Source organism: Anguilla rostrata, chromosome 2, assembly GCF_018555375.3.
Source record: "Anguilla rostrata isolate EN2019 chromosome 2, ASM1855537v3, whole genome shotgun sequence".
Taxonomy (NCBI): Eukaryota; Metazoa; Chordata; class Actinopteri; order Anguilliformes; family Anguillidae; genus Anguilla; species Anguilla rostrata.
Genome location: NC_057934.1, coordinates 17,278,838 through 17,291,725, shown reverse-complemented (window position 1 = coordinate 17,291,725; position 12,888 = coordinate 17,278,838). Strand labels below are relative to the sequence as shown.

The 12,888-nt window shown below is 38.1% G+C and overlaps 1 protein-coding gene across 1 annotated transcript; it reads right to left on the bottom strand.

The window, feature by feature from the left end:
- Window positions 1–596: 596 nt before the first annotated feature.
- atpv0e2 (ATPase H+ transporting V0 subunit e2) lies at window positions 597–3,546 on the bottom strand. Its single transcript, XM_064320899.1, has 4 exons — window positions 3,316–3,546; window positions 2,909–2,956; window positions 2,049–2,155; window positions 597–1,796 (listed from the first exon to the last, which is right to left on the bottom strand). Exons 1-3 carry the CDS (start codon window positions 3,417–3,419, stop codon window positions 2,062–2,064), a joined length of 246 nt encoding a protein of 81 aa, XP_064176969.1. The 5' UTR covers window positions 3,420–3,546; the 3' UTR covers window positions 597–1,796; window positions 2,049–2,061.
- Window positions 3,547–12,888: the final 9,342 nt, after the last annotated feature.

The following is a 12,888-nucleotide window of genomic DNA, read 5'->3' as shown; positions in this document are numbered from 1 at the left end:
ATACAAATACAAAGCTTTGGAGAATCTCGAAAGGCTTTGCACAGTGGAATGGTTCAAGATCCCTCCAAGCATATTCTACAACCTTCACTAACATTATATAAAAGACTTCAAGTGATGTTATCCTTGCCAGGGGAGGCTGAACCAATCACAGTGGTAATAATTATGAAGCCAGTTCCTTTTGGAAATAAATGTATCATTTGGAAAATGTGTTTTTGTTCATTCCATTGAATCATTGATAAAGTGTAATATTTTCCAATTACATACACTATATGACCAAAACTATATGGACACTTGGTCTTTGGCTGTTTTTCATGGTTTGGGCTGGACAATACTATACTTCCAACTATGTAGCAACAGTTTGGAGAAGGCCCTTTCCTGTTTCAGCACGACAATTGTATTATTCTACATGACAGTGAGAAATGGAACATTTCAGGAGAGCTGAATTGCATCTGTCACACAAGGTAAATGTGTCTGTGCCCTTAAAACCAGTTGCCCATAAGCGAAAAACATAAACGGACAAGAAAACATGACACAAAAGCATTTTTTTCATGAATTATTATAATTTTGACAGGGCAGGGTCATTTTGACACAGGAGGACAGTATAACCATGTAAACGTCTATACAGCATGCACATGACTTCACATTTGCTGTTGTCTTTGCTGTGTAATACATACAACATCTACTTCTGGCAAACAAAACCATATTTCAAAGGTATAATCAATATTGACCACTTCAAAAATCCATAATTACAGTTCATATTGTAATCCATGGTAATAGATGCAGATAATTTGTTTTGGTCTCTCTAAAAGCAGCTGTATATCGAGAAAAAAAAAAAAGTATGGCTACTCTAGTGGCAAACAGTCACAGTCAAACACAGTACACACTGTTTACAAAGAAGTTTGACGGTTGTGGCGTGGCCTAAAGCATTCATTGTGTTAACCATGGGTTCTGGCACTGTACTCTAATGAGAAAATAAACAGAACTGTTTCATTGTACCTATTTCAGGACAGAGAAACAGAGCTGGGCTGCTTGTTTCATATGGCCCGCATCCAAATCCATTCTGATAATTGCTTATACACAAAATGATATAATGTGGTTTGAACCTGCACATTTCTCCTTGAAATAATTTCAGAGCGCTCACATAAGTAAAACAAATAAATACAAATAATAAATAAAAAATAAATAAAAACATTCAATAAATATTTACCTAAAATACATCAGTTTACCAAACACTTGATATTGAAGGTCCCAGGAACTGCACATTTGACCACAGGAGACAGAAAGGAGGGAAAAATGTGATACCTACACAATATCACTAACATTCAGAGATCATCACTTCTTTCCACTACCCTAAAGCGGTTTTCCAAGCTTATGGGCACACTCTCACAAGGTAGCTCTAATGTGACAACACTGTTGTAACACTACAGAAATGTCGTGAGACCATTCCAAGTCAGTTGGATTTGTTGGTGCCTACAGTACTTCTCTGTATCTTTTAAAAGAAAGGAGGAATCATTTTTGAAAATGGGAAGAAAAATTCATATGCATACACTATGGCTGACTAAGACAAGCAATATGTTGTCGGACTGGGAGTCAGAGGCTCAGGTTCCTGTTAATCTAGTGAAGAGAGTTGTGTGTCTGCGTGGCCCGGTGTTTGATTAAATAAATAACTGGTGAGGTTATTGTCCTCCACTTCCTCATTGTGGTTTTATGAGAAGCTGTTGAGATAGTCAAATCCAAACAATGTCTTGGAGAAAACATTGGAAAAAAGAGATGGTCCCCAAATAGGCAATGTGACTCTAGAAGCAAACAAAACATCTTGTGTTAATAAATATTCAGCATAATAGAGACAGATGTATTTGACGGAGTTTGTGACTACTTTATCACAAAAAAAGATTATCTATCGTGTAAAATGCATGCAAATTCATGGCCAGACATTTGGCAAGAAGCCTCTTTAGTCCATGCCCTGTGACTGATATCATAGGCAAAACCTCTGGATCATGTGTTGAAGCTGCTGAACCAGAATGTTTCAGAACACATATTGTATTTACCATGAGGAGAAATTCACTCCCAGAAGTACCGCAGGTACCAGATGGTTTCATTCTTCAGCTGAGGTCCAAACAGAGGGTTAGCCTGGGCCAGAATTGCTATCAGCCAGCTGTGAAAAGTGCACATATCGGCCTTACAGATTTAATTGCACTAAATCCAAACAGTTAAGCTCATTTACATGTGACTGAAGATGGCACACACAGGCACTTTATCAAGCAGCAGTTAGAAGTTCATTACATTTAGGAAACAGTAAAAGGGGCAACACATTTTTTGATGTAAAGATATAGAGTATGTCCTGCATTTGTGCCAAACAGGATTGAAACAGCTCCATTTGTTTCCTGGTTTTCTTATGGCACCAGTGTGTGCACACATCAGTCTGTTCCTGCTTTTCATGCAGAAATGACATAGGAAAATATACTCAAGAACCAGGAACACCAAATGTAGTGCTCAGTACTTTAAATTTTATAATGAAATCAAATTCAGTATATTGTACAAGCCAATACTTTTGGTGAATTGTTTTAAAAATATTACTTGTTTTTTCAGCATAACCAAAAATGGCCAAAATTGGATTGGAAAAAACTGGAAAGCACATAACGTCAAAATGCCTACCAAATTTGTGTACCAAACCAAAGGCCTACTTCCAGAAGCACTGTTATTCACATCCTGAATTTCCCAACCGCTGCGGTTACGAGATACAGACCCATACACATATGTGCATTACACCTTTATACTGTTCAGATAAAAAGCCAATTCCTGACATGACACCTATATTATGATGAGGCCCCATGATGCCCTTTTCCGCTAATGTAGTGGGTTAAATGGTTCAAAGTTATATAAACTGTTCTCGCCTTTTCATACTCACAATAAGTAGCAGCACACCGCTGTCAATATCATCATCGTGATAACAACTCTGCAAAGATAAAAAGAGTGGCACATACATGTAACGGTACAATTAGTAACCCACAAACCAAGGGGACACAATGCCGACATTTAAAATTCTCTTACAAAATAAGATGCAATTTAAAAACTGTAACATTATTGGTTGGTTGCAGCCATTTACTGGCATGACTGTGGGCATCTTGAAGGTAGTAGGTGATTTGGCCTATTATGGCATTTATTTAAAAAATGCAGTCCGATATATATGCAATTCATTATTACAAATAAAATGAAAATACATAAATAACAACTGCCTGGGTATAACTTAATACATATAGCTAACGCTATTAATTTTATGTTTTTATTTGATTTGCTAAATTGCATTCTACTTACCCACGATTCGGTCCTTTCGGAACGAAAAATGGGGCGACACAACCTACCAGCGCCCACAACGTAGTGAAGCAGATCATCGGCAACGTGAGCGAGTGAGAAACCATCTTTATCTCTTAAATTAGGAGCTGAATATGCGAAAAACGACAGCAAAATGTCCCCAAGCCAAGCACAGAAGCGCTCCGCTATAGCCTTCTCCTACAAGCTGTTTCTAGGTAGATTCCCCTTAATCCCCACCTATTTTTAGCAGAACACATTTGATTGGCTTGTTTTTCTACTTTCTATTTATTTTATTGGTTTACATGTGCCATCAATCAGTTCATTAAATCAGGGATTGGTACTGGCTACAAGCAATGACAGAGACACAGAGTTGCGCGTAAGGGAAATGACGAAAATTTCGTCATCAAAGGACGTATTTCCGAAAAGCAGTACATTTTTAAGTAGATTGGACGACGTGATTCAGATAACATGAGAAATAATAATAATAATAATAACAATAATAATCATCGTCATCATCATCATCACTTCATCATCGTCATCATAGATGTTCTTCTATTTAGGCTTTAGTTAACTTGGCAAAGCAACAAAAACACATGCAGTAGAGCAAATACACAATAAAGATTATACGTTGACAGTAAAATATAAATAGTGCAAAAGGAATTTTTTAAAGAAAAAAACAGAGGAGATGCAGATCAGCTGGTAAAAGCCAGACATTAATCACAGTCATTCACTAACTTTACAAATGTTTTATGAATAACTTGTAATCTCTCTTTTTCTGCAAACAAAGATATGTAGAAAGGTATACTAAATTGGATTGAAAACTAAAATAAGCACATCAAAAAATTATGATCCACATAGTTGATCAATGATTACAAAAGCCCTTGTTCCTGAGGCAAAATTTATCTTTTGTTAAGAATTAAAGTTGGGGCTTGACATGATTTTGCTCAATCCTTACTAAGATGGGTTCCATGTTATTCCATGTAAGCCAGAGCTGAATTTCTCACCGCAATGAGATCACACACAGTATACATCATATTCAGATATGGTGAGTGTTTAAGGAGTTAAGTTGAATACACAGGCAAGAACGTTGTTTTCACAGCCTGCATTTTTGTTCTCAGTTTTAAAAAATGCAATTGTATAAAGATTGGCCAGCTTGTTTTTCCCCTTATTTTGAAATTCAAAGCCTTTCACTCTATCCCTGTTTACACAAAGTCAAATTATGATGCTCTGACACTGCATGTATTAGAGCTGTCACCCTACCCCCACAAACAGCACAACACTTTCTAGAGGTGCCTTGTGTCCTCTGAGGGGATCTATAGCTACCTCACAGTCAGTGGCGACACAAATGGGGACAAACTGGGCCCTGTAATAAATAGCCAAAAAATTATGGCATAGCCAAAAATTATCAGCGCCTCCATTATTGAACTAGCTCCCCCTTAGCATCTCCAGGGAAAAAATCCTGGCACCACTACTGCTCACAGTCATCTGTCACTGGCATTTGCATTGCATGGAAGCTGATAGTAGAGCTATGTGTCACAAACAGATTTGTCAGTCATAGATTTCAAAAAAGTTTTTCTGACTTTCTGAGAAATCAACATGTTAAAGATCTATCACAGTGAGACAGGGGACTATATTAGGACAGAGTATTGTAAAATACATTGATGAACCCCAATTAACAGTTAATCTACGCAAAAATCTGCCATAGAACCTACATATAGTCTTTTCAGGCATATTTCATAGGGGGAACGTAGAATGGTAGTTATGTATTATGTGACTGATGTATTTCTATTGAAAGAAAATCCCAATAAAAATAGAATTACTCCAGTATCTCTATGTGTTTAGAAACATAGCCCTGAAATGGTAAAATATGTGCCCCTTCAGGGCCTTCACCCCAATGTAAGCTGTCATCACTGGACAAGGGGAGGGGCTACGTTAGACAGGCATGCTCTGCTCATCATGTTACTTCAGTAGGACATGACAGAAAATATCTAAGTTACCATAATGTGTTTATATTCAGAGCATAATATACCTCTCACTGAAATGAAAGGTTTTTAAAATATGAAAACGAGGATTATATTGCAGGTGCACATGCTTTTGACAACATGACAAAGACAGAAAACTACACAGCACTGCTTGGTTCATGCGGCCATGGTTTATGTTATACTCATTCACAAAGACAAGCAAGTTACGGCAATTCATCCAGGTGGTTTTGGTGCCAAAGTCCAAAGCATGCAAATGTGGTACTGAGACAGAACAGCTGTAAGTCATGTCCTTCACTTTGAACATATTTGTGGCAATTCATTTGTTTCTTAACAGTCATGAGTTTATTTGCAATTGTCAAGGACACATTCTGGAAATAGGGTTTTCTTCAAAAGCTGAAGTCAGGATCAGGATGAAGCAAGGCCAATATTCTACATAGAATTACATGAGGGAAAAAAGAGAAGCCATGCTCAAACCTGACCAGGGGCAGGATTTTTGGAGTTTATCCCAGCCTCTATGATATGAAGCAGATCATACCCCTCCCACCATAACGTTGGTCCACTATAAAAATATTATCTGCAACTATTCACTGTAATGTGTATGGTAGTCTGCAACTCTACAGCACAGGGCTAGACACAAGATCACATGTTACAGGTCATTCTGGATAAAATAATTGTTATCTACAACAATTTACCACAGGATAACAGCTGTCCTCTGCCATTGAAAAATATCCTAAATCCCAAAAAGCACTTTTACAATCTTCTTTAATCACCATAGTAAATGCCTAGCCTCAATTGTTGAGATTGATTTTTATTGAAAGGTCTAAAACAAGGGAAGAACAGTCCAGAGTTCTCTGAAGGCCACATTGTCATCAGAAAAAAAGATGATCACAATGAGTTACTGATTGAATTAGTGTCTGGTACTGTTATTTCTCTTGTTTCTTCTATTTTTTATTTTTTACTGCTCCGTTGGTGGTGTAACCTTGAAACACAGATTTTATTACATTTTTAAAGATGATAGACATACTCATGCGTTTGACTACAACTGAATGTGCCTTGCTTGATATGGCCTGCTCAGGAAAACTGCCAGCATTCTCGCCTATTTGTGTTATGCAGTAGTTGAGTTGTTAGCTGCTTAAAATTTCCTCAAAATTCAAAGCGTTTGTTCTGGACCCTGGCCATTTATTAACAGCAACATTCCAAGTGTTCTCAGGTTTGTTTAAAATCTGTGATTTCCCCATGTGCACAATTCTTGCTGACAAAAAGAGTCCATTTTTTCCCCCCACATATCACGTCAGTACATAAATTTTCATGTGAGCGGAAGGCAAATGGTTTGGTACAGCCAATTTCTGGAGGAAGACAGAACCAGATAAATCTACAATCTGTAGTTTGCACAGTAGCATTGTATGGCTGAATTGCTTTGTGGCTTTCTAGCAGGTTTTGAGCTTAACACACCAAAGTGCTATCTGTGAATAATAAGGAAATTACAAGAGTTCCCCCAGCCTTATTATTATTATTATTATTATTATTATTATTATTTGCTAAGCAGACACCCACATTCAGCAGCTCAGATTGCATGCTATTACGAGACTTGTTTAACTGAGTTCTGCTAAAGTGTATTGCTTAATTAAGGGTTAAAACTGTATAGCATGTTAATGTGGGCGTCTCTGTGATGCTTTGCATTGGGAGTTCAGAAGAGACACCAGTTAGTCCAACACTAAGCAGACAAGGCCTGCAACCCCCTCTAGTGGAAAATGTCCTTACTGTGAAACCATAGTCAGTAAAATGATTATGAATATATAGTGAATACGTGATTTAAAAGCAGCTGACTACTATACATGAGTTTTTAAGCAAAACAAAGAAACATTTTTATAAAATTAATAATAACTACCTATATTTTCTGTTACAGAAATATGGGGCTTTTATGGCAAGCCATTACATTACATTACATTACAGGCATTTGGCAGACGCTCTTATCCAGAGCGACGTACAACAAAGTGTTTAACCATAACCAGGAACAAGTATGACGAAAACCCTAGAGAGAAGTACCGGTCCAAGTGCAGGGAACAACCGCATAGTTCAACTTGAACCCTGAAGGTTAAACTGTTTAACACTAACACAAACGAGAACAGCAACAACGCAGTCTATGCAAAAATACAAGCAGTAGTTAAGACAGGTGCATTAACTAAGTCACCTACAAAACAGCTACCTAGTTACAACCCTAAGCATTTACAGGGAGGTAGGGTGGGATGGGGAGAGGTGCAGACTGAAGAGGTGAGTCTTCAGTTGTCGCTTGAAGTGGGTCAGTGTCTCAGCTGTTCTGACCTCCACGGGGAGGTCATTCCACCACCGTGGGGCCAGAACAGACAGGAGACGTGTTCGGGAAGCGCAGGTGCGAAGAGGGGGAGGTGCCAGGCGTCCTGAGGTAGCAGAACGGAGGGGTCTGGCTGGCATGTAGGGTTTGAATATTTGGGTTTGAAGCCGTTTTAGCTTTAATTCATTTCTAGAGGATATCGCAAATTCAAATTCTAACTAGTTAGAATGTGCATTTCTGATATCAGAAATTCGATTTTAACTAGTTAAAATGCATATTATTGATAGCGGAAATTAAATTTTAACTAGTTAAAATGCCAATTCTTGTTATCGGAAATTCTATTTTAACTAGTCAGATTTAAAACGTTTTTCTCATTCATTTCCATGGGAGTTGGAATTTGACCTAGTTAAAATGCCAATTTCTGATATCAGAAAATCAATTACTCATATCAACAATATAATTTCAACTAGTTAAAATACCTATTTCTGATCTCATGAATTCAATTTTAATTAGTTAAGATTGGAATTCTTGATACCAGGAATTCAAATTTAACTTGTTAAAATTTGAATTTTTGATATCAATAATACAATTTTAACTAGTTTTAATTAGAATGTCCAATTATCAAGAATTCCTATCTTAACTAGTTAAAATTCAATTCTTGATATCAAAAATGAAAGGTCCCATTGAAATGAATGGGGAAAATGCTTGAATTATAACTACTTACAATTGAATTTCTGATATCAAGAATTTGCATTCTAACTAGTTAGAATTGTATTTGCGATATCCTCCAGAAATGAATTAAAGCTAAAACGGCTTGCCATAGGCTTTCAGTAAGGTAGTGTTTTTAGCATAACGCAGCACTTACTCATCTGATATGGAGGCTAAGGGTTGATAGGGAAGTTATGTAATCAGGAAAGCAGTTGCATGGTCAAGTGTGCTGGCAGTTAGCTTGAGAGGTTATCTTTGTAAGCACGCGCCTCCTTCAGTTTTGTATATCTCAAATAAGTCATTAAGACGGAAGTTTCAGAATTTGAGGCCTTTCAGTTTACAAGCTACCACGACACATGTTGACTTCTTCTTTTTTCCTGAGTAAGTGTCACTTGTCTGAAACAGCTTTTGCCCTAATTTTCAATGAGCACTCCCCAACACAATGGCTGCATTTCTGTGGCAAAAAAGCCAGAGGTTTGCTAATGGATAGCAACGGCTTATAAAGAAAAATCTTGCCTTTATTTGTTCTCTGCTTATCCTGACACCCATAAGACCTTTGGAACTAATTACAAAGCAAGGTCAACTCATTGAATGCATTGCATATGCACTAACTTATGTGTACCTTGAATTAAATTAGTTTGTCAAACCCAATCAAGTTTTAGGAAGTACTGGAAGGCTAGAAATGCTCTGGTCTGGGCGATCATTTTAACTTACATTACAGCTACTGTACATAACAGAAGCTGTTATATAGAGGGAATATCAGTGTCAGTCTTAGGAATGCGAAAGTGCAATATCACCAAGAAGCTACAGAAGGATCATCTGTACTCAGTACATAAATGTAAAGTTAACCTAACACACCAAAAATTAGTATTGCAAACAAAATTTATCTATGCATCTCTGCACAGCTATACCTGTAGAATTATTAACCTCAAAAGGCAATTCAAAAAGAAATAAAGAAGATAGTTAAAGAGGGTCAGAAGATCCATGGTGCAGACTGAAGAGGTGATTCTTGGAAGATGGGTAGGATTCCTGACCACAGTGTTAAGCTCATTCCATCAATGGAGTACCAGAACAGATAAGAGACATGATTGTGAAATGCAGGCACATGGGGGAGGGGGGCATGAAAATAGAAGTAGTAGAAAATAGAAGTCTGGAGCTGGGTTGAGTAGGTTTTGAGAAAGAAGCAGATTCGCCAGATGTTGCGAAGGAAGAATCTGCAAGCCTGAAATACCACCGTGATGTTCACGGACTGTTTGTTGTTCATTACCACTCGGAGATTCCTTGCAGATGAACAGTTTGAAACTGTTGTGCAGTCCATGGTGAGTCCAACGTCAAGCAGGGAGAGGACTTGGCTGGGAAGTGTAGCATATCTGTTTCAGTCTAGATGAGCTTCAGGAGGCAATTTCCTTCTAGTTTGAGATGTCTCGTAGGCAAACTGATGCGTACTAAGGTCAATGTATCAGAGGGATGGAAGGAGAGAAAAAGTTGTTTGTCATCAGTGTAGCAATGACAAAAAAACAGACTAAACCCTAGGGGACATTGTAGCAGTAGAGTGCTTGAAAACAGCAGGTTCAAGGGTTTAAGAGAGAAAGGAAAAAAGAGAAACAGCACAGAAGTTCTGGATAACAGAGAGGTCAAGAATGAATTGAATATGTCCAGCCACGTCATTATTTGCCCTACCGAAACAGTGCAATCAAATGCCATAATTTGATTCTACTATTAAAAAACAAAGTTTTGGATAGCGCAAAAGGTAACTAAACCACTGGCACTTATTAAAAACAGACACTTAAGCCTCTTCAATGATGACAAATGCAGCTCATGCAGTCCTGAACATAATATGTCATTTAGCACCGCCACTGTTCCCAGCAGGTACTAACTATCTTACCATTTCATCGCTTTTGAAACGCAGCACATCTTCAGTGCTGTTAGCCACAATATCCTGCCACTGACTCACACATTTTTTTCTAGCAGTTTTTTCTTTTTTTTTTTTGCTGGTTCAATCTTGCCTGCCTGTCAGAAAGCAGTTTTTACTGTCAGCAGGCATTCAAGCACCACTGCTGCTGTTGCACAAGTCGTTCCAAAAAGTTCTTGACACAGAGCAAATGCTTACCTTTGGCAATATTATCCACCAACATGCTTTGAGTCGATGATACTGATTTACAGCAGGTAAAGCACCTAAATCTGCTAAAACTGCTCCTTTACAATAATGATAATAATAATAATAATAATAATAATAATAATCCTTTTAACTTATGATAGGGGTCTCCTGGCCTTTGAAACTGGGTGGGGTTCCCTGAATGAGAAAAGCTTGAAAACCTCTGATTCAGATGACTGGTTGTATAGAGAAGCATTCAGCTTCCTGCAGAACTGTTCCACTGGAGTCACAAGGCCAAGTCATGAACCACTACACCACTAGGCCAACCACCTTATGTATATGAAAGAGGTATAAACAAATATTGGCAATAATGTAGCTTGGAGAAAGGTTGAGACAAGTACACTACATGGCCAAAAGTGTGTAGGCGCCTCTTCTAATTAGTGGGTTTGGCTACTTCCACCACACCCTTTGCTAACAGGTGCATAAAATCAAGCATACAGCCATGCAATCTCCATAGACAAACAATGGCAGTAGAATGGGTCGTACTGAAGAGCTCAGTGACTTTCAACGTGGCACTATCATAGGATGCCACTTTTCACACAAGTCAGTTTGTCAAATTTCTGCCCTAGTAGATCTGCCCCGGTCAACTAAATGCTGTTATTGTGAAGTGTAAATGTCTAGGAGCAACAACAGCTCAGCTGCGAAGCGATAGGCCACACAAGCTCACAGAAGTGGAAAGGTTCCATTGAATCATTGATAAAGTGTAATATTTTTCAATTCCATACACTATATGACCAAAAGTATACGGACACCCCTTGGTCTAGGGCTGTTTTTCGTGGTTTGGGTTAGGTCCCTTAGTTCCAGTGAAGGGAAATATTAATACCACAGCACACAAAGACATTCAAGAGAATTGTGCGCTTCCAACATTGTGGCAACAGTTTGAGGAAGGCCCTTTCCTGTTTCAACTTGATAACGCCCCCATGCACAAAGCGAGATCCATAAAAAAATTGTTTACCAAGTCTGGTGTGGATGAACTTGACTGACCTGCACAGAGCCCTGATCTCAACCCCATCGAACACTTCTGGGACGAATTGAAACCCAAACTGCCAGCCAGGCCTTTTCGCCCAACATCAGTGCCCAAACTCACAAATGCTCGTGAGGCTGAATGGAAGTGAATACCCACAGCCATGTTCCAAAATCTAGTGGAAAGCCTTCCCAGAAGAGTGTTATAGCAGCAAAGCGGGGACCAACTCCATACTAATGCCCATGGTTTTGAAATGAGATGTTCAACAAGTACATACGGGTGTGATGTTCCAGTGTCCACAAATTTTTGGCCATGAAGTGTACGAAGAAAAGACACTGACCCAGATTTTGCTTCACTGTTAAAATCATATTTAAAGTCTGCAGAGTTGGTCTAAATGAGGAGTGCATAAATTGGCTGCTCAAGTTCAAGCCAACATGAAATCCACAAAAAGATAACTATTTCTGTGTACCTGAGCTCTATATAATGAAAACAATTAAATCATGCCAATCTCAGGATTTGCGGTTTGCACTGTTTACAAGGATGTGTATTCTTTGTGCCCAAATTCTAAGAACTCTAAGAAAATTAACTGTTACTGCAATATTGTAAATTTTGTGCAGATCCAGATAAGATGAGGTGACTCTATTAAAGCCTGGAGTGTCCAATCCTATCCAAAAATGGCCGGTGTGGGTTCAGGTTTTTGTTTTAGCCTAGCAGTATTAAGACACCTGATTCTACTCATCTAGGTCTTGATTGAAGACCATTCTTAGCTAACTAGTTGAACCAGGTATCATAGTGTTAGGCTAGAACAAGAAGATCAGAAAGATTAACTTTTCATAAAGATATAATTTTAGATTAATCTGTTCTTTTCAGAAGGTTTAGAAAGATATTTCTTGTAAAACATGCATAGTCGTGCAAAATCCACAGATATAATTGAGTCAATATAGTTTGCTGTGACACTTGTCATATTTTATGCATTTATTATTGTTCTGTGATGTGTGATATGAGATTAATCCATACCTTATATATGTGCATGTGTTTGGCAGGATAACACTGTCACATTTGCCATCTGAGTCTGACAAGAACCAAAATTCAGTATGTAACTTAAGAAAATGCTTTCAACATGCCACTGTTCCCATCCCTCCACAACAGAAGCTTATGTGGGCTGAGAGCACATGCATGCTAGGACAGTTAAGTAGCCTAGTTATTGTGATGATCATATTTAGCTCAAATATTTTTTATCACTTGGTTCAATAATGTTTTTACAATCTCTGTAATTTTGGTCTTGGCAGTAATCATATATCTCACGCGTTGTCTCAGACTCTGGTGTTAAGGGCCAATCTAAACTCACGCGTTTAAATTTAAACAGTTGTTCTATAGTCTATTCTGCGGCGAGTACGAATTTCGTAGCTTTTAAAATATAGGTATTTTAGTATTATTGCGTGATCACCACCGCAGT